Consider the following 23,245-nt stretch of genomic DNA (forward strand, 5'->3'; position numbering starts at 1 on the left):
AGAAGGTCATAGAAGGAACGGAGACAGCTGGAGCACAGCACTCCCTTCTATAGCCTCAGCCTTAGAACATTCAGGAACAGTGAGGGGTGAGGGAAGGGCATAAGAGCTACTAAAAGGTTCTGTCCGTGCATCCCAGGAGTGTGCATGTGCAGAAGTCACATTAAAGAACTCCACTTACAGGCAAGTAACCTTCATTTTATCATCTTGTTTTTGGCTGAATCTTATCCTTCTTAAAACAGTGTGTCACTAAAATTACTTGGTTTCATTTTGACATTGTAATGCCATCTCCGCACACTTGAACTGAAATCATTTGGCTTGAACTTGACGTGACAGCTGTACACTTACACTAATCTTATTTTGCACTGTGGTCTGAAGTCATACTATGGTTTTCAGAATTTTGCATTAAAGCTTCCTATGGGATGGTCATTATGAACTCAATTTCCTCTATTGCTTGGCACTGTGGCAAATCAGCAAAGTTCATAAACACGTGCTTGATGAAGAGCACATAAGCCAATAAGACTTCACTCATGCTTAAAGTTAAGCACACATTTGAGTGCTTTGCTGAAGTAGCAGGGATGGTATCTCCAGAACACCCCTTCATGGCAGGGCATGGCCCTGTAGGCACCCCACCTTCAATGCCCAGTAACTTTCCACCATCAGAAGTATTTAAAACAAGAATCCCCTTCTGGAGTCTAACATATTAACTCTTTCCACATAGTTTCCAGTGACCCTGCAGACCCAAACCCTTCCCTTTTGGCTAAGGGAATATACAACTTTCCTTCCAGGGCTTGTGTTGTGCTTCTCCCTCTCTCTTTAAATTGCCCTGCACTGGTTCCACCTCAGCTGGCAACAGTCTTTCAAGAAACAGAACTAAAAACAAAACCTTCATAATAGTTCTTCCTCCATACATCTCTGCTGGGGTTCAGTCTTCCTGCCTCCCTCCACAGCGTGGAGGCCAGGTCACACCACTGTAGTCCTTTCTCACCATGTGTCTCACAGACTCCTGCAGGAACCTTCTTGCTCTCTGAATCTCTTCCTCTGATGAGGGAAGACACCTTATTTACTACTTTCTTTCCCCAGACCTTGTCCTGGTTGGCTGAAAGGAAGGGGAGCCTTGCCCCACCCAAACCACAAGGTCCCAGTCTCTTAAAGATACAATTACCTGGGTTTCCCTAGGCTCTTAACTGTTACCCCAAGACCACTTACTCTTCCCCAGCATCTGCTCCAGAGCTCCTGGAACAGGATTTGGCTGGCCACAGTCCCCAGTACCTCTTAAACAGGGCAGACCACTTTGTTACAGCAGGATTGGCGCTGGAGTGCTCAGCACCTTGCAGGACTGAGCCCTAGTTTATTACTCCTTCAAAGTGAATGTCAAATTCAAATAGTGATAAAATAACAAGGAATGTGGCCAGATCAAGATAGAATCCCCTATTCTGTAGAAGAGCAGTGACTCTGAAAAAAATGTAGGGGTCATAATAGACATGCAACTCAGCATGAGCTTCCAGTGTGATATTGTGACAAAAAGGGCTAACGTGGATGTATAAGTAAGGGAGGTGATTTTTACCTCTTGATGTGGCATTGGTGACACTTATACTGTAAAATTGCCTCCAGTTCTCACCTCCCTGTTTTTAAAAAATGATATTGATAGTTTGGAAAGGGAGCAAAAGAATGTCACAAAAACGTTTGAGGGCTGGGAAAAATTCCTTACAGTGAGAGACTTAAAGATCTCAGTCTGTTCAGTTGATCCAAAAAAAAAAATGATTTGATTACAGTGTATAAGTACCTTCATAGGGAGAAAATATTGGGTCTAAAAGTCTCTAATTTAGTGGAGAAACGCATAAAAGAACCTATGAATGGAAACTAGAATTTGTCTGGCTTCAATCAGAAATTGGGCATAAATTTTGAACAGTAAGGGTGATTGGATTAATGATTAACGATTGGTTAAAATTTATAATAAACATTTGGTTAAAATCATGCACTGAAAATCTTTATGAAATGTATTTTCCCTATATTATACAGTATCTAATTAATTAAATTTGTAATTATTTTATAACAATGGACTAAATTGTAGCTTTGCCAAAAGACCTGTGTATGGAGCAGTGTGTAGTTAGACTGTGATTCTACTAAGAGAAGAGTTTAAGACCTAGAAGGACTGGATGACTTGGAGTACCTGTTAATAAGATATGGAACCTATGTTACACTAATAAAAATGATACCAACAGGATCTTGTAAGAGGGACAAGGCAAAATGCCACGTTTATTGTAAATACAACAAAACATTACTATATGCAATTTCTATATAGATCCATTCACACAAACACAGACATTCACACAGGTTCTGCAAAGAGGTTGTTATGGTTACCAGCCTAGACGTTGCTCGTGCCAAGTCATTGGCCAGGTGGCCTGGACACGAGAGTGGAGCTGAGTCATTGTCAGATGCGCATCCGATGCTCCTGGAGGGTGGTTGCAGAACCAGACTCAAAGAACACAGTCCCTGGGTCCAATTTTTATAGGTCTCTGGTTCAATACAAGTCTATGGAAGTTGCTTCATCATGCCGAATTTACAATTGAAATGACCATCAATCAGCTCAATCAGCAGATGGTACATCCATGACGGCTAGGTGTTATCTTCTTGTTCTTCCTTGATGCATTTTGGGTGGATTCCGGATCGCCCTCGGGGTCATCCGGTTATCTCCACTCTGCATATTCTTCGGCCCATCAATACCAAGGTTGTAATTCTTAGGATTAGGCTGGCACCATTTACTAACCAATTATTTCCCTGCTTCAGGCTTTCAATTCCATGCACTCATCATTCATTCTTTTACTTAACAACACAGTCTCATGACTCTTTTGGTTTTAACAAGTTTCATCCCACTATTTTTCCTTCTTTGGATACAAAGATTTACATAGGCATGACAAGGGGCCCCATGGGGGAAGAGGGTCAGGGTGTTGCTTCAAAGAACAGCATTGTTTTCTCAAAGTTCTTATCACTTTCCAGCATAGACTCTTTGTCCTGTACCGGCCATTCTTATCATCTCCTTGCATAGTTTATTAGCTCACTCCGTGTACCAGCCTGAAATAATTAGCACTTTGGCCTTGCATTTGTTACAGAATGAAATTCAACAGCATAGAACTGATGTTCATAACTTTTTGCAATACCTATACCTTTTATCTATCTTTATTTCTACTACTACATAATTATAATTCTATCATACTTAACTTTGAGGGTGACCCAACACCTTTAAACTGTAGGTTGCCAGTTGAGCTTCGTCACTGGTAGTCAGCCACTGGAAGGCATTGACATCTGATCGTATTTTGTTGCCCTTTATGAAATTGGGGCTTTTCTAGACAAGGAGTTATTCCAGAATAACAATTCCTGATTAATTCCCGGTGTGAACGCTCTTATTTTGGAATAAGAGTTCCTTAACCCCTGGATTAAGCTAATTCAAAATAAGAGCGTCCATCCACAGAGAATTAATCAGGAATAATTATCTTTTAATTTCACCCCCTATTTTAGTTCAAAATAATTTTATAAACTTTATAAAAAATATATGCAAAAATATCTATAGAGGAGAAAAAAGGTGTAAGCAGAGTTGTTTTAGACAGCTGTCTCTGTATGTACAGTTTTAAATCTTTTGACCTTCACAGAATGAAATACAAAATATTACTGAAGATAACCAGATGAACCATCTTTTAGCTGAACAAGAAGCCAGAGATACAATGTCTGACATGCAACTTGTTGAAATGAAAAATGCATTAATAAAGCATATATATTTTGCTCAGGTAAGGAAAAAACCAGGACTGTACAAACTTTTAATTATAAAAATGTAATAAAATTCTCACTAGGTATATTTGCCCTTCAAACACAAATGTAACAAAGATAACAGATTTCTTAACATCTGCATAAATTGTAACAATATATTGTAATTTGTAAAGTTTACAAATTCTATACTGTATGTAGTACAATACTATCTTTTTATTACCAAACTAAGATCCATTCTGTTATTAGGTGATTGTTTAATATGTGTCTAGTGAAAAAAATGATGGACTAGATGAAATATCAGTGGTAATACCATAGATAGCTAATGGGTCATTTTATTGCATTTTGGTTTTTAACTGTCTCACAAAACAGTGGACTGGCTTTTAGTCTTTCAGTGACTGACCTTTAAATAGCTATATTTATATGTTCTTCTCAAAACCAAAGATATCCCTAAACGAGCAACGTTTTGCTGAGCATTATGAAACATTCCACACAGCAATAAGAATTCATGTTAGGGAGAATAAAACTTAATGCATTCTACCATTTTAATAATATCACAGATTTAATCATGAAGTGCATTAGGAAGTGAGGGCATTATTTCATATTTAGAAAAATGAACAATTAATTGTCTTGAATCAGTACAGAATATATTACCAGCATAATATACTGATTGTTATTTAGTAGTTCTTATGTGAGCCCTAATACAGCAAACACACGTTTGTAAACTTAGACTTATGAATATATGGGTCTTCAGGAGCAGGTCCATGGTATATATTAATACTTGTTCTATTATTATGCAGTAAGGTATGTTGTCAATTTAGGGTTGCCACACGCACAAAAGCAAGGAATAAAAATTTAACCCTCTAACAGTAAATATCCAATGCTCTTCTACCCACAGGCACATGATTTATCAACTACCATACATCACAGACCATTCACTGCAACCGTACCTCTGCCCCCATCTTTTCCTTCCTCGTACACACCTCTTTACCCGATTTATTTTTTCCCTCCAATGCTAGTAGTTGTGGATGTTCGGTGGGTGCCTGGTTATGATAGGAGAGGATCGTTTACTAAAGGGTTATGCACAATGATGGGTGTGTGCCCAAGAGGGTTATTGAAGGCTGGCATTCCCAGGGGGGCATGCTTTTTTTTTTTTTTTTTTTAAGGTGCAGTTTTTTGTAATGTATATTAATAGGACCATAGTGGTGACCCCTACCTGGATGTAAAAATGATTTTACATTTATATTTAGTTCCTTTTATTTCATAGGCTCCCAAAGCACTTTACATCATAAACACTAGTGTATATACAATATCTCACCATTGGAAAAACAGAAAAGAAAAGAAAATCAAGAGTATGCTTAAGTGCAAATTAGGTATCTTAAACTGACCCTGTCTTCACATAGCAACAGTTTAAAACAAAAAGTGAAGAATAATGCATTAATTCAAATTGCAGGACAATTTAGATTTGAAGAATGAAATTGCCCAGATTATTGTTGACTCAGGACACCTCTTGTAGAAGCCTATTCTTGTTAAAAGTTTCATAAGTAGTATACCTTCGGTTTCTATAAAATGAGAACTAACTAGATCTCCATGTTAAATTTGCCTTTATTTTTTAACCACTGGTTAAATATTTTTTAATATTGATGTATGTTTTGCTGGTCATTAAATGTAGTATTTTGTCAGTATCCAACCTAAGGGTTTTCATGAATGCCCTTGATTTTACTTCTATTTTACAGACTGTGAAACAGAAGTCTACTCAAATAGACCAAGTGAGTGGATGTGGTACAGAGGTAAGTACCTGTAATTCTTGATTTCTGAAGGTGTAACATATAATAGTTCAGCACTTATCCAATCATCTTCCCTGAATTGAGGGATCTGTTTTTTGGAGCAGGCTTTTCAGTTGATAATTTTTCACCTCTCCCAGAAAGGAACTTGACAGTTTCAGGCATTGGAAATCACTGTGGTTTCCATTGTGGGTGTGATTATGTGAGGCACCCCATGGCTTTAGAAATTTTATTCTGTGGAAGTTTTCTACCAAGCTCTCAGAAGGCACACCCGAAAGAGTGAAGACTTCCTACAATATATACCCTTAGGCTATGTCTACATTTACAGTGGCATGTACAGTATGTTCTGTATACCCCCAGCACAGGTATAAATAAAGTATAGACAGTGAGACACTGCTTAGGCGAGTAAAGACACACCAGAACCTGAGGGTATATACCCTACATGCCCTACAGTTTTTAGCAGTGTAGCATCCTGCTGCTGGAGCAGTTCTTTGTGGTGGGCGAAGGTTCTGGCTGCTACCCACTGCTTTCCCCCCCTATCAGAGCCTTTCACTGCCATGTGTAGCTACACACTGCAGTGTGGACACTGCCTGCGCTTCACTGCAGCATGTAACTATGCATACCCTACATGCCAGTGCCAGTGTAGATGAGACCTCAGAGTAAGTACAGTAAATTGCTGGGGCTTAAATAATAATATACTATGACTCAATCGCCTGAGATGATAAGCATATCCTGCAAGGTATTGAGGGCTTTTAGTGGGAGTTCAAATAGTAGCGGTTAGGAGCAGTGAGGTCCTTGCAGAAGACATTCAGCATATCAGTGGATCGCACTATAAATTAGTAATTACTTTAAATTAGAACTGTTGTTTTCTATATCTTAAAACAATTTCTTACCTTGTTATATGATGAACAAAAGTATATACATACTTTTTGGCCAAAGAAATTTTGTATAAAGATTCATAAATGTTTCCCTTTTGTATCTAAAGGGACTAACCTTTTAGTTGGTTCTCATTTTTCTTTTAAGATAGAACTATGTTTATAAATCTTTGATTTAGCCATTCCTTCTATGCAGTTATTCACAAATATTTGCCATTCCTAGGTTAAAACTATTGACCTCTCCAGAGGTATATTGTGTATACTTGAAGGACTAGTAGAAGGACATTTCTTTACTGATGTAATCACAGAACTTGCTGCTACTCAAAAATACTCCATCCCTCCTGTGCAACTTCTTCATTCTCTTCTAGAGCATATGCTACAGGTGAGAACTAAAGGCTTGGTCTTTCGCAGTATTAAATCAGGGGAGGGAATGTAAAAAACATGGTCTTAATCAGATACCAACAATATATTTTAAAAAAGAGTGTCTTCATCCATGATTTCTTTAACCAATGTTCCCTTAACCACTACTTCATCAGAATATACTGTGAATATATTGTTGAAAGAGTCAGATCCCAGCATACCATGCAAGACAGAAAATTATTCATTCAGATTGAGCAAATAAATATCGTCTTTTTCATACTGTCAACATTACCTCCTTTAGGACAATACTATCTACATTTATGCAGGTAACAAATTATATAGTAAGTTACATGTTTGTATCAACTGATCCTATAGTATATATTAGGATAACCACTCTAAGACCATGGGGAACATCCATGGATAAAAGTGAAATGCTTGCTCATGCACTCGCACTCACTCTCAACTTTTTCTCCAGTACAATTTATTTAAATAATTGAAAACAATCAGAAACCAAATAGTATTTTTCATAAGCCCTATTAATGTAGTACCCATCTTATTGTTAAATGCTGTCCTTATATGTAAACGTAAAAACAGTTACAGAAAGGAAGGGTAAGCAGTGAGGTTGAGGCTTTCCAATACTTTGGTTGGCAGCAATAGAAATCTTGGTCTCTCTGAATAGCATAAAGATAATTTGGAAATAGGAAACAGGTCAGAATTGGAAAGAATTGAAAATTCAGGATTAAGCAAATAGTGTAACTTGCACTGTTTTGGTATTGTGATTCTGCAAAATGAGCATGACTTGCACATACACAGGTCTGAATTGGTAGTTGCAGGCAAGGCAATGAGCAGGAGGGTGTATATATAAAGCAATTGCATACACACTTACACTGCATCATTCCCAACTCTGTAAGAGATAAAATTCACTGGTATAAATGAGTTAATATCAGAGCTGAATACCATTTTTGGTTCAAGTTACGCTTATTTTTTTCCTTTTCTATGCAAATTACAATATTTTGCCTCTTATATTCCTCTCTCTCCCTTTCCCACATGATATTAAGCTAACATTTGTCATCCGTGAATTTGAGTTTAGGAGGAGTATGACTAACACAAAAGTTCTTTACTATTAAGTCTTTGCCCAGTACAGAACCAATATTTATTTCTTATTTTTAAAACAGGGAAATACAGACACAGCATTCTCTGCTAAATTTTTTCACATCTTGTATATTCTTCTTCAACTTGATCCTCCTTGGAAGTCTCCCTCAATGTTAAGATATTATCTGGAATTTCTTCAGTGTCCTATTTGCATGAGAGGAACATGGTCTCTGGTAGAGATGCTTGTGAGGTAAGAAGCAGTTGGAAAGGGTGTGTGGGTTTTTTTTTTTTTGTTTTTTTTTGTTTGTTTTTTTTGTATGTTCTCTTGTTTGGGGGCTTCTCTCTCTCTAAAAGCTTAGCTAAGTGGAAACAATATCACACTTTTTCAGAAAAAGGTCTCCTTAGTTAAAAATTATAGAATTTACATATAAAGCCCTATTATACGGAAGTCACTTTTTCAATGTACTGTAATTAGTTCATTATAAGTGAAGGTTTTCTATAACTAGAATAGCATTTGTACATTTCAGAACTTTTATTATAAATTTCAATTAATCTGAACTCCCTGAAAATGGCTGTCACTTTAGAGAAAAATTATACACTTCTTGTTTCTCCCGTTCTTTGCATTTCTATATTAAATGTTTCAGGATAATTATTTGTATATTGTGTGGCTTTTGACAATCTAGATCAATGTATATTACTACTGTGCTTTTCGCGAAAAGAAAAGGAGTACTTGTAGCACCTTAGAGACTAACCAATTTATTTGAGCATAAACTTTCATGAGCTACAGCTCACTTCACACGAAAGCTTATGGTCAAATAAATTGGTTAGTCTCTAAGGTGTCACAAGTACTCCTTTTCTTTTTGTGAATACAGACTAACACGGCTGCTACTCTGAAACCTGTGCTTTTTATATCTATTTTGCTGCAAATAAAACAGTATAAATCTTATCTTGTCAAATATGCAGTTTCATGTTATATTTTGATTTTAAGCATGAAATTTGCAAACTTGTGCATTGGTCTTAATTAATCACTATACAAACACAAGACTCAGGACAGCAGCCTTTTGGGTGCTTCCACCTGATAAAAGGAGAATTTCAGGTTTCTATGACTTTTGTGAACAGAAACTGATTAATTTCATCTCTGGAAAGAGTGACTGCACCTCAATTCATCACTGTGATATCTTCTCTAGTTTAACATTTAAGTACTCTAATATGGCAATGTTGACCAGTATAGAAATGCATATAGGGTTTTTTTGTTTAAATATATCATTCCATATTCTGAAACCATTGTAAGTATAAACTGTTGTTACACTCCATTCACTTACAAGGAAGTCACTAAAATGCACATTCCTCCATTATTAAAGCTCAATGAAATCACAAGTCCAAGGCAGACTTTATCATTTGTTTTAATAGCCAGTCATCATACTATCCACATGCACACTGACTTCTCTCCCCAACAAACTCCCTCGTACTTCCTAACATATAGCCAGCCATGATGCACATACCCAGTTCCTCTACATCACAATCAAACGCATAACCCATCCACCACGGCTACAACTGGGTAGTGTGGAAATCTCTTCCAGAGGTTTGCAGGGAAGACATGAATATTGTGTATTCATAGCCTTCTTACCTTCCTAGTGCACTGTGTGGAGAGCTACCAGGAGGATGAATAGCAGTTTGGGGGACAGAGGTAAGGTGGGGTTGTACTTCAGACTTGAGTTGGAAAGGTTATGCGTAGGTAAACAGGGACTCTGCAGCAGGCCTGGGGTGGGGAGCCAAGTCACTGTGGCAATCCATAAGAGCTTGAGCTGCCAGGTGCTGGTGCCTTAGCTTTGTAGCACACCAAGGCACTGGCTCTGTAGGGAGTCCTTGATGTGTTCATGTTTTCCTACCTCTCAGTCAAATAATTTAATACTAGCATTTCAAAGCTGATACACCATACTTTCAACTACAGACCAAGAAGACAGTTGAAAACTAAAATGATTATCCTGATGATGGGTAGAAAAGAGATTGGTGTGTGCTTTCTTTTTTTGTGGGTGGTTGAAGAAGAGGAGGCAACTCCCTCAATTTAAAAGCCATATGTTATGTGCAGGGCTTGAAAAAGCCACTCACTCATGGACAGTAGTAACCTTTCCAGGGTGAGTGAAGAAGGAAAAAGTTGAATCTGTGTAATTTGACAACTAACAATTTTGTATAGGAATGCTTTGCAAAGCACTGTTCTCAGGTGATTTATTGTCAAACCATCCTGAACAGAGAAGGAAGGCACTCAAACTCAGAATGACATCAACAGACATGCGACATTGGGCTAATAGGTGGCTTATACAATTCAATGTAGGAAACTTACGCTAATGAGGTTTTAATTCAAAAAGAAACCAGAAATAAACCCATCAATGTTCAGATGCTAAAAAAATCTGAGATTTGGGAATATAATTGTTGATAGAGCTCTTCAAACCTTTGGCAGAAGACTTAACTGGAGAAAAACACAAAACGAATCAGTGCTGGATATATCAAGGGTAGTTACTCTGCCAATGTCAAATTCCTCCAAAAATGTAAACTAGAAAAGATGTTCTGCTCTTGTCTTAAAACAGTTCATCATGTTGTTAAATTATGAAGTTTCATCAAGGCGTGGCTAAAATGATATGCAAATAAGATCTAATCATGGAAACTCTTACTCATGTGAGTAAAGGTTTACAGGATCATGCTGTAGTTTCCAAAGTGCTAGGAAATCTTTTGGAATTAAAGCCTTTTTATAAATATTCTATTAAATACAAGAACTCTGCCCCTCCACAAGGAATTCCCTTCCTCCTCCAGTGCACAAGGAAATGTGCTAAATGCAACAATAATTTATCTCACACTATAACATGCACCTTTAATTAAAACTTTTTTTCCCCAAAATAACACATGAAATCAAACACCTAATCAGTGACCATGCCAGCACAGAATATATATTTTAAAAATTGCTGAAAATCTGGCCTTAAGTCATCAGTGGTATTGGTATGTAAATATACATTTAGTTACAATATATTAGAAACACAAATTAATGTCCTTTAAGTAAAAATTAATTTAGGTAGGACTCACTCTGTGCACTGGGCCAGCACAAGGCCTATGCATTACTTAAATTCTACTTAAGGCTTCAAAATAGAACTGACGTGAGTAGTGCCTTGCACTGGCCCTCCGTACACTGGTGAAGTTCAACTTTTGTGCGCAAATAACTAACTTTCTTAATTTACAGTTTTAATCTGGACATAGAGAAATTCCCTCCTAAATTGATATTGTATATGGCAAGTTTCATCCTGAGCAAAGTTTTGACCAAGTTTAAAGAATCCTTCAGTTATTCTCACTTTCATGTTCAAGTGTGACACCTGTAATAGGGTCACTATGTTTTGTCATTTTATTAATTATGATTATTTCTGAACTGCTGATTTGATTGCATTTACAAAGCCTCACAAGTATGTTACTGCAATTTTGGAACTAAAATGTCAGAATTGCATCATGCATTGATTAGTCAGTAGATCATTTCAAACTTAAAGATTGTCTGGTGCTTTATTTTTCAGATCTTGCCTTTACTGCAAAAGTTTTTGTCATGCAGTCTCTGTTTCAGAAAAAATAAGTGACCAGAGGGTGGTTCACAAAGCATTACTCAAGTTTTTCTTTAATTTAGTGAATGCTGAAGTACAGGCTTTAACAAGAAGGTAAGTTTTATAGTAGAATACTTTACTTCTGCTGCTGCTGCTGCTGCTGAAAAATTCAAACCCATTTCTCAATCCACAACGGAATTGTACTCTGTCTTTACTATGCTCGCTGTCTCTGAAATGGGATGTAGTCCTCATAGAGGTTTGCAAGTGGTATTTGGCCATGCACTTGCTAAATGTTTCCTCTGAAATCTCTCATTTCTTTGCCTGTTTATAGCTAGATTTCATTATGTTAAAAGAATATTCTGCCTGGATATTTGTATGGAGACTTCTGACTAATTTTTTTACATATTATTTTCCCACTATGTTACATGTGTGGATAGGTGTTTAATTTTGTTTCATAAGGATGAGTTTTTTAGCTTTGCAGTTCTTAGATTTTTTTTTTTATTGCCCAGCAAATTCTTAATTGAAAGACCTTGAACATACAGCATACATGTTGTCTTTTTTAATCTGCAAGCACTTGTATTATCTCATCCTCTCTATTTAATGTAAATGAATAGATATATGTATGATTGCCTTATAAAGTAAAAATTTTCCTTTTGTTCCAACTGTAATTATAGTTATATAATATTAACACAACATTTGAGTTCCTTCTCTTTGGCTGTCATCATTTTACATATATTATTCATCAAAAATTGTGTATGATCTTTCTGTGCTTAAAAATTTCCAAACCTTTGTATGTTTTGACAGGAGACGTGTTATCTGTCTAGTAACTATAGTAATCAAATTGGCATAAAGCTTTAGGTTTTGTTCACTTTTTCTTTTTCTTCTATAGATTATGTGAAGGGGCTAATTCACAGCTTCTGCAAGTTATGCCACAGACAGTTCTTCTGAAGACCTTTTGGTTGGGAAGTGAAACCTCTCTGCTTTTTACCAAACAGATAAATATTCTGGTAGATTGGGTCATACATTCCTATAGAGAAAAGTTCAAAACAAATGATGTGAGTATGATTCATTTTCTATAAAAAAGTAATGAAGGTCAATGTATTTTTTTTTAAAAAGCATTTATTTCTTCACTCCTTTCTGAGAAACTACATTCAGGTATCAAAGCTGCTTGTTACATCTACCTTTTGTTGTGAAGCATGCTGACTTTTGCTCCACAAAAGGAAATGAACTGCTCTATAAGGTTCTCATATATTGATCTGTAAAGAGGAAATGTAATGGAGTCATGAGTGCTTTTCTGTTTGCACTCAGATGTTCATATGCCTTTACCAGCAGGTGTTATTGAAGTCATTAGGGACATAAGGTTACGATGCCTTATCAAATAAACTGTAACCAGTGAGGTAATTATCTTATTTTACAATGAAAAGTACTTTTTAGAAAAAAAATTATTCAGTAAAAATTGTCTGAGGATAGAACTAATGAAACAAGTGGGGTTTTGTTGTTTTATATACCTTTTTTAACCTGGCCCTTTTTCTGTGAACTCACCAGTTTTCTTCCCAATCCCTTGAGTTTCCTTTGGTGCCTCCTCTAGTTCTTTTTCATCCAAACAGAATGGAAGACAACATAACTGCTGTTCCATAGCATGCTGGCTAGCAGGACAATGACCTGAACTGAAACTGGCTGTCCTCTATATACCACCCCTCCCTTGCTAAAGCCTTTCTAAAGTGTCTTTGACTATTCAGTTCCCATACAAAAGTACAAACTCGTCACCATTCTTTGAAAATTATTGTGAAAGTATAGAATACGAAGGCAACACACACCTTTTCAGCACTATCACAAGACAACTACAGAAAATGAAGTATTGTAGAAAGAAAAACATTTCCAATGTACTAGCTGATTGTTCTGCATAGTGTGAAGAAGGCAGAGAGGTTTAAACACACTGAAAGCTTTTCTCAGGTTACTTTAATTATAACCAGTCCACCTACTGTTTTTGAGAGAGGGTGAAACAAGCCATGCAGAAATAAAGTATTGTCCTTTATCCATGGTCAAGATATATATACATATACATACATATATTTCAGGTGCCTAAATTTAGGCTTCTAAATCCATATTAGCAGCTTAATCAAGTGTCATGATTTTTTTTTCCAAAGATATTGAACACCAAGAAAGCAAATGTCCAGTTGACTTTCAGTGGGAATTTCAATACTGCTTGAAAATCAAACCATTCTTTGAGGTTCCTAAGTGTAAATTCTGGAGCTTAAATGTAGGCACCCACTTTCTTTTTTAATCTTGCCCTTTCTTCTGTTCAAAAGTTTCAACTTTTTAAACCATACAGTGTTACAAGTTGTATTGTTTCTTCAGTAAGTACAATATTAACTTGTAGACAAGTAGACTACAGTATAAGGTGTATTGATTAAAAAGAAACAAACAACTTTTTGATAAGACTAAACTGTAGAATCAAACATACACAGAAGTCTGTAATAGACTTAACCCTAAAGTATCAGTTGTCCTTTTCCACAAAAACAAGATTCCCATTGCTGTTCAACTTTCATTTTATACGCTACATTGTATAACATCCCAGCAGATGTGAAATCTGGCCTTACAATGCAGCTATATTATATTGTTCCCTGACAAGCTACTGTGTTGTGGTGTTTTGCTTTGTTTTTTTAAATAGCCCTCATTCCTTAGCTGTGCATTTAATTTCTTTGCCTCATATTTTAAACAAAAATAAGATTGATAAAAATGTTTTGTTAGTAATCTTGTATGAATAACTTTCTCCCTGATATGTGCAAAGCTCAATTATTATCCCTTTCTGTGTTTTCAGTTTTGAGCTATTGTCTGCAAAACATGGGTACCAAACTTTGTCTAGTCAGTCAGTTTTAAATCCCTTAATGTAGATGAAAAGATCAGTTCAAAAGAAATACTCACAGGAGCAAATCCTCCCCATTGCTACATAGCTAGCTGTGCCTCTCTTTTCAATTTCTTTGTGTTAGAGGTGCAGAAGAAAAATTTGGAGTGTTTCTGTAGCATTGAGCTTAGCAAATAGGGAGCAGAATTCCCCTTCTCTCCATAAGTTTGGGCGGGAGGAGGATTGGTGAGAACTGTCTGGTTGTTATGTGAAGTAAGCAATCTTAATTAAACCCTACGAAATCAAAGAAAATATTTAAGTGAGTTTATTTAGAAAAAGCCATTTTTCTGTCTTAAGATAGGCCAATAAATGGAATATTAAGAATCTTATATCCAGTTAAGTCCCACTATTTTTCTGTTACCAATGTTTAGGTCTGCCTCCTCTCCAGGAACATATGCCAACCTTTTGGAGGTTAACTGGATAAACTTGTTATTTTAGTTTACAACAATATTTGCATATCCCAACAAATTATTACAAGAGTTTTTTAAATCTAATCATTTGGCTGTGTCCTAGGGCATATCTATACTGCAGTGTGAGCCCAGGGCTCGTGGGACTTGAGTCATCTGATCCCTGATTAGAGAACCCAGGGCTTGAGTGTCTACACTGATTGTTAACCCTATATGAAGAATTTTCTAACCTGGGCTGGAACATGGCGCTCTGGCATCCACACTGCAGAATGGAGACCCGTGTCAAACCAACCATATCCCAGACTCCCAAGCACCCTCCTGAAATGTGGCTGCTCTAGCCCTTTGACCATGGTGCACTGTGGGAAAACTTGACTGTCTGCCCTGCACGTTACAGGAAGTTTGAATGACCCATCAATACATCCTGTCGAGCACTCATTTTGTCTGTGCATCCCCACCTGCTGGAGCCAGCAACATGGAAGAGATGCCTTTTGCTTGTGCTTTCACTCCTGTGTCAGGAAATAGGGAGAGCTTCCGTGAAATGCTGGGAGCATTTTGATGGCATTTTCTGACCCACCAAAAGCACCCAACACAGTTTATGATGGAGAAGGAGGAGGGCACAGACATGGAAGGCTCGAACTGGCTGATGCTGTTCATGGCACTCGGTACAGCCACTGGTGCCCCCTACATAGACCAGTGCTTCTGGAGTAAGGCCACAAGCACAGCCTGGTGGAATTACATCATCATGCAGACCTAGGATGATCAGCAGTGGTTCCAGAACTTTAACATGAGGAAAGCTACATTTTTAGAGCTTTGCAAGAAGTTTGCCCCGACTTTCCCAGTGTAAAGACACATGCATGAGAGTGGCCTAGCTGATCCAGAAGTGGGTTGCTATAATCATCTGGAAGCTGACTACTACAGATTGCTACAGGCCCTCTGCCAACCAGTTTGGTGTTGGAAAGTTTGACTGTAGTTAGAGTGGTGGCGGAGGTTTCTGAGGCAATCAGGCAAGTGGTTTACCCCAAGGAGGTGAGCATAAAAGATATTCCTGAAGTAACTGCTGGCTCTGAGAGAATGGAGTTTTCAGATTGTGTGTGGTCATTGATTGCACTCATGTGCCCACAGTTTATGCTCCTTTAGGAGGACAGAGAGTACATAAACTATCGTTGTGCAGGCCCTCGTGGACTACAGAGGTCAATTTTTGTGAATGTCAATGTGGGTTGCACTGGAAAAGTTCACATTGCCAGGGGTTTTTTTGTTTTTTGTTTTTTTTTTTGCCAATCAGGAGTCTACATTCATGGACAGGCTGGGACACTTATTCCCACCAAATGACATTGTCATAAGCAGAATTACTGTCCCCACCATTATTCTGGGGGACTCCTTGTACCTTCATTTGCTTTGGCTTATGAAACCATACGCTGATTTCAGAGGCCCTGGCAGAAGATGGTTTAATTACACTCTCAGCCAGTAAGAATGGTTATTGAATCCGCTTTTGGTAGATTGAAATCCCATTGGTGATGTTTACAGACTCATTTGGATTCCAGTGTAAGCAGTGCTGTCCACATTACAGTGGCTTGCTGTGCTCATCACAACATTTGTGAAGCCAGAGGTGAGCTGTTTCCTCCTGAATGGACCCATGACAGTGAGGGGCTGCTGAATCAGGATACTCTGCCAGAAAGTGAACCCACCACAGCTGGAACTGGATGCACCCAGGCCCCAGAAATCAGACATGCCTTGTGTTCCCACATTATGGACTTGGATGGCCCAATGGAAGTGGGGGGACAGTACCTCTATGAATGTGTTTGTGGGTGAGGGGATGGGGCTCATTGAGTGTGTGGGTGTATGTGGCTTCAGTGCTTGGGGAGGGGTAGGGAGTTGATTGCCATGCAGTGTACTCATGAATGACATGACTACTTATCAAATGGGGTGGAGGGGTTCACAGTATGGATTGATGTAAGGAAGTGATTGAAATATGGATTGATGTAGATAACCGTATTGAGGAATAGTGTTGGCAAACTAATTCCTAATTGTCCAAGATTGTGTTTACCTTTATACATTGTGTGTGTGATGTGATGTAGTGATAGCAATAAACTTTCTTGATAAAATAAAAAGCTGTATTTATAAACATGTATTAGAAAAGTACAACATTAACCCATTCCAAAGCACCCATAACAACAAAACCTTAAAAAAAAAAAAAAAGTGTATGAACAAGCGCAAACATGGAACCATGTACAAGACAGAAACCCCCTACTGTTGCATGTGCTCTGGCCCCTGTTCAACTTTCCCCTTTCTCACCCATTTGCTGTGCAGTTCGTGCTGGGGAATGTGGGTGGAGGTATGCATGGGGAGGGGATCAATATGGAAGATTGCAAGGGGCAAAGTTGCCTTGTCCAGCTACTCATGGGAGGCCCGATTTGCATCAGCCACCCAGCCATAGAGTTTTCCAAGCTGTTTCTGGACTGCATCAGAGCGATACCCTGTAGGGGGCTCAGGCCATGGTGTGGGTGATGCAGCAGGAGCCGGTACTCTTGTAGCCATTAGTGATAGCAGCAGCTCAAACAATTCTTTCTGCTGAGCTCTGTCCTCCTCTCTTAGCTGCAGCTCCTGTTCCAGGAACTCCAAAGCAAGTGCCTGCTCCCACGGTGAAACCCTGTCCTCAAGCTATGCAGCCAGGCTGAGGTTTTCCTCTTGCCTCTTGCCATGCCTTCCTTCTAGCCATATGGCCCTCTGTTTTTTTGGTACTGGACCTACTTATTGGCCTGGTCCATAACTTCAACCATAAGTTCATCATGGAAATGCTTCCTCTTGGAACGGCCCAGGCTTCTGCTACAATGTGAGTGAGCTGTCGACATACTGCAGCCAGTAGAAGTAGAAGAGGAGCCTGGAATAGGACAAGACACTGAGGGTTATTGTCTGGTATATCTCAGTGCAGTGAAGGCCACTCTTCAGCACCAAAGACAAGCTCGACGGCCTCCAGGCACTGATCGCACTCGCTGGTGCTGCATAAGAAGCAAAGAAGAGCCGAGGGATGCGGGTTGCCAAAAGTAAGAGCAGTGGAGCGTGATGGTGCCCACCGAGTGTGTCCCGTGCTGGAACACTCAGCTCCTGCTCAGGCAAAACGGGCACCGTTGACTCTGGCCGCACAGGTGGACCCGTTGAGTCTGGTCCCGTTGGACTCTCCAGAATGGGACAGCCAAATGGGAGAGTTGGAACTGCCATCTACCCCAGACACGTTCGAGGCCACCAGGGACCTCCTAGAGATGGCTGCCCTGCAGACCCCAACAATGACAGCACCGGCACCGCACGGAGGGGCTGTGCTCTCCAAGGGAAACTGGCCATGCTCCAGCACTGGTCATCCTCACCTTGGCACCACTCTCCGGCACTGTCCTGCACGGCACTGCTGTGGTCTCAGAGGTCAGACTTGTCTTCGGGGTCGGAGCCGGAATCATATGTCTTAAGGCGGAGCCGGCACCACTCTCGGTGTTTGAGGCGTGAAGGACACCAAGTCTCCATGATGCCCTGGCCACTGTAATGGTAGGCGCCCACATAGTGGCCTTTCTGGACCCCATGGGCATAACATCAAACACCAGAGCTCCAGGTCCCTGTCAGTTACCTTGGACATGTGAGGCCCCCGTCTTCCTCAATGGTGAGGGAACCTCCACGGAGATCGGAGCCCAGAGCCCAGTTTCTTCATTTGCTCAGTATCTTTAAGGGTTGTCCTTAGGAGCATCTTCTTTTTATGAATATGTAGTTTGTTAATTTATATATGTATTGGGGTTGTAATTCTTTCTTGACAGTTATATTTCCTTTGTCTTTGACAGGAGATTCTTAGAACATCTTTAAATGTAGTGTTTTAGCTCTGTTCAATCCATTTTCTGAGAGTGTTTTCAGTTTCATTAGGGTCTAACAGGAAACAAAATTCTGCCTCCAAAAAGTCCAAGCACTCCTACGCTTTTATATAAACGTTTTTTAGTTTGCAAAAGTTCTTTAATATTAAATAATTCTTAGAGAGGATTTACCTTAAATAGTTATTAAAAAGTTGCTTCAAAAAATTTTTTGGCAAGATGATGATTCTTGTCTTCCTGAGTTGGTTGAGGGAACTGCTTGAGCACTGTGTAATTATTTTCCCATTAATATAAATATTCTATACTCAGATAGCTTCTTGTATTGGTAATCAGTTTAATTCAGGTTAGTACACAAAGTGTTTTATCATTTACAAAACAATGATAGTCGGAATACTAGGAGCTTTGCTTTTAGCTAATATTTGCAGGTATGCATTTCACAAAGGTGTTTGTCATTTCAACATTTAAGAAACACTCAGATTTACAAAGCCATTGTTAATTTTTAAATACCAAAATCATTGATAAAAGGTCTCTTCATCATGTATAAGATTCTTGCCTTCAATTATATGCTAAAACTACTCATCAAAATAGTACACTAAATTGCAGAAGGACTATGTAAAAATGCAAGGGTTAAAATGTTTAGGAAGCAGAGTAGAGTTGTACAATAGCAGTATAGATTATTTTAATACTTTGGTTTGAAGTTTTCTATTATGGTTAATAAATAGGAGCTATATAGTTGCATAGTGATTGTTGCCATGCATGATAGTAATTTCCATATTTAATCTGGAAGTTAACTGAGACTTTTTTATACACATACTTTTTCATTAAAGTATATATCACTACTATTTTTTGGCAATTTTCATTTAAAATAATTTCATGCATTTTCATAGGCATTAGTTTTAGTGGGTTAGGATACCATTTTCTTTATATGTAGCATTGAAGCATTCTCTTCAAATCATTAACTAAACAGAAGTGCTTAGTTTATGCAAATGTTGTTTTATCACGTCAGCCAACTGAACGTATGCCAGTCCTGCCAGCTGACATCATAGCAGTAAATTTCATTATCAAGAATCTGAGAATACAGTAGGCTTTCCTTGGCAGTGCACAGAGGTGAGATACTTAATTGTGGAGGAGTTGTAGCTCCAATTTGTGCATCTGCTAAATTGCTCTGCAGCTCTTTGCTATCTGTTTTGTAGAACACCATTAACATATGCTCTATAAGCAGGTTTCTGGAACAGTGCCAAAAGTGGCTCCATGTGGTCTCTGCTCTAGATTAAATCCCTGGAGTGGTGAGAGAGCTGGCCAATCAGCACCCTTCCCCCACCCCAACTGGCCAGTGGGTGCTAGAGACTCCAAGGGGAGGTGGGAGAAGCTACCTGGTGTCCCTCATCAGCGTGTGTCTGTCTCCCTCCCTCCCTCCTTCCCTCACTGCTGGGGCTGTCCCCTTTCATTGCTGGCACCATTCGTTGCATTTTGCTCTATAAGCAGCTGTTATCCCCTCTTATACTTCAAGATACCTACAACCTTTGCCAGAAAGAAAAATCAGGGAACAAGTAGGATGGAGAGGTGGCTGAGGAACAGGAGAAGGAAACAGAATATCTGGCTCTGTTCCTAGATATACCCCAGACTACTTACGTGACCTTGGGCAAATCACTGAATCTCTCTGCAGTAATTCTGCTTATCTCAGTGGTCCACAAACTGCGGGGCGCATCCCCCTCGGGGTCTGGGCCCCTCAGGAGGAATGTTGAGAGGGAGGGGGGTGCACGGCAGGGCCTGGACCAGCCCCCACAGATGGGCGGGGAGGGAGCAGCATGCAGACAGATTCCATTAATGATAAGAGGGGGTGTGACTGGAAAAGTTTGCGCACCACTGGCTCTTAAAAGTGCATTATAACAAAACAAATTTAAGTTCTGTTAATCTCTTCTGCTTTCTATTCCTGACTCTCTTAGGAATGTTTAAAAATATGTATATCAAGCAGGGAAAAAGTGTGCCACTCTTTTTTACCCTTCCCCGCCCAACTAATCTCCTCAATTATACCTTCCTCACTCTTTTTTTTTTTTTTTTAAATAAAATTTCTCACTCCATCTTAAGTAAAGTATTAGTTTTTCTTCATTTTACTGTGTTCTAAGTGGAGACTGTCCTTGTGTATTAGATATATGGACTGTCTGTGTGTATTCCAGAATTGGTTTAGAGATACCTTAAGTCTGATTTGTCCCATAGTCTCTATTATTCTTTCATAAATCTCCATCTGATTTATGAAACTTGTACTTTCTCAGTCATTGGTGCTTTCTAATTCCTCTAAGAGAATCGTTTCTAATAAAAATTTGATCCTCAACCAGACTTTGGTCTCAGAGAAATATCAGACGTAACTTGTAATTAGACGTAACTTGGTGAAATTGATATATTAACATAAAAAATGGTCCCAATTCATAATTTTGTTGCACAAAATGAACATCATTTTTTCAGGTTGAAAACATGAGGGAGAACTTCTTAAAAGGAGATGAAACTGTGCTATTTTGTTCAGTACGGTTTCTTGCACCAGATCTCACATGTAGTATGATGCGAGATTTAATATACAGTATGTGGGCTGGAGCTTCAGTCAAAGAGTTAAACTTTGTTTTTCACTGCTATGGATTGATGAGGGAGAGGTGGAACCTTGGGTACCTTAACATTAGTGAATAGGTAATAAGACCTCACAAGTCACAATGCCTCCTGAGCACTACATTCAAGATTTGTAAAACTATTGGGTACACGTTTTTAAAAAGCTGAAGCTTATTCTTTTCCCCATGCCTAGTCCTCTATAGCAGGTATGGAGGGAAGGGATAAGGCTTGTATCTCCATCTCCATTCCTCCCAAACATGCCCCCATTGGGCTGGTTAGAATTGTTGACAGTACTAAGAAAGTTCCCCATTCCAAAATGCTAGGAGACAGAGTTTGCCTGTCTCCTGCACTTGGGTTCTGCGGAGCAAAGGACCTCTTTACATCTTCACCTGCCTCTAGCAAACCCATGTCTGGTCATAATTTAGCTTTAAACTTATATTTGATGATATCTTTGAAAAAAATAATTTTAATGAGCAACAAGGGAGGAAGATTTCTGTAAAAGTAAATAATAGCTTAATTGAAGTAAATGCACAACTTGAAATCATGCATTTAAACCCAGACTTAACTCAGCCTCTTTTGTGTGTGACTTTAAGTATTGATCTCATTTTGCATGTGTTTGTTTTTAAATACTGTAAAGCACTTTCTTCTGAGTGTTTAATTGACTTGTAATTAATGGCATGTTAATCATATTAACCTACCTGCAAGAGTTAGCCCTGGAGCTGGAGAAAGTAAAGTCTTTGAGAAAGTTAATTGTCAGCAGAGTGGATCTTTGTTGTTGCTGCTGTTACCAAACCATTATCGTTTTGTTTTGGGTTTTTTTGGTATTTCATAAGGCTATTCTACAAATACTACATATTCTGTTTTAGGTCTTCAAAGATGAAGTAGCTATGCTGCTAACTGGAATTCTTGGAACTGTAGTAGAATATTGGATTCTTTCAGGCTTCATGATGGACAGAAACGTGTTGCATCAAGTGGCAGATGACCTGGCAAATTACATTGCCATTTCATGTGATGGTGAGTGTCTGGGATACATTTTATACTCTTTTTAAGTGTTAGTCTCAGATATTAAAATCCTAATTTAAGTTTCCTGTTTATACTATTTTGCCTTTCATTATGCCTGTGTAACCTCATTTTATAGATATTTTAAAATATAAAAGGGGTAATGTTTGACTCTTCAGTCTATTAACTGATGCAAGGGCCAAAATTTAATAGGCTTTCCTGGCAGATTTGTGCCGGACAGGTTTTTTCATCAGGCTCCAACTCTTGTTAAAATCCCTCTTGAGTTGCAGAATGGGAGCTGTGCTGCAAATGCTGTTAGCCCAGGAAGAGGCTCAGAACCTGGAAGGTTTATTGGGGTCTCATCATACCCCATATCTGCTGGGACTCCACTAGGGACATCTCTGTTAGGTCAGATTATTCCTTCAGCTCTTGAGACTCAGCAAACTGGACCCTCCTCACTGACCAAAGACTTTTTTTCAACAAATTTGAAAATCATTTTGAATTCTCATGTCCAGTGCACTTTGATATTATATTATATTATATTATAGCACATCATAAATGTGATCAAGTCATGATCACTTGTACATAAGCTACCATAAATTTTTAGTTCTGTGATCAGTTCCTATTTATTTATTAAGAAAAGGTCTAATACAGAATTCTCTCATGTCTGCAACACTTTTTGGGTTAGGAAATTGTCATCTATAATGTTTAAAAATTGCAAGGTTGTCTTAGTACTGGCAGCGTGAGATCTCCAGTTTCCAAACTGAAAACCCCCATGATCATGCATTATAAATAGTTGCATAAGGAAGTGGTCATCCCATTTCCTAGTGTGACACCAGCTAATACCTTATCTTATGCTTTATCTGTTAGTACATTGCTCCATAAGCATTCAGGATCATTTTCTTCTAGTTATCAGTAAGGCTGTGATTCTGTCATGGAGGTCGCAGAAGTCACGGATTCCATGATTTTCCGTGACCTCCATGACTTTCATAGCTGCAGTGGCCGGTGCGGCTGATCTCTGGGCTGTGAGAGCAGCTGGCCCTGGGGAG

At 38.7% G+C, this 23,245-nt stretch overlaps 1 protein-coding gene across 1 annotated transcript in view; it reads left to right on the forward strand.

The window, feature by feature from the left end:
• Positions 1–23,245, forward strand: part of SLF1 (SMC5/6 complex localization factor 1) — a 66,251-nt gene that overhangs the window by 21,794 nt on the left and 21,212 nt on the right. Inside the window, exons 6-12 of the mRNA XM_074952852.1 lie at positions 3,648–3,782; positions 5,496–5,549; positions 6,642–6,800; positions 7,954–8,120; positions 11,422–11,559; positions 12,335–12,500; positions 22,064–22,211. Of these exons, the coding sequence (XP_074808953.1) occupies positions 3,648–3,782; positions 5,496–5,549; positions 6,642–6,800; positions 7,954–8,120; positions 11,422–11,559; positions 12,335–12,500; positions 22,064–22,211 (967 nt within the window). The remainder of the gene's footprint in view (positions 1–3,647; positions 3,783–5,495; positions 5,550–6,641; positions 6,801–7,953; positions 8,121–11,421; positions 11,560–12,334; positions 12,501–22,063; positions 22,212–23,245) is intronic.

The sequence above is a fragment of the Natator depressus genome, chromosome 5 (genome assembly GCF_965152275.1).
Source record: "Natator depressus isolate rNatDep1 chromosome 5, rNatDep2.hap1, whole genome shotgun sequence".
In the NCBI taxonomy this organism is placed as follows: domain Eukaryota; kingdom Metazoa; phylum Chordata; order Testudines; family Cheloniidae; genus Natator; species Natator depressus.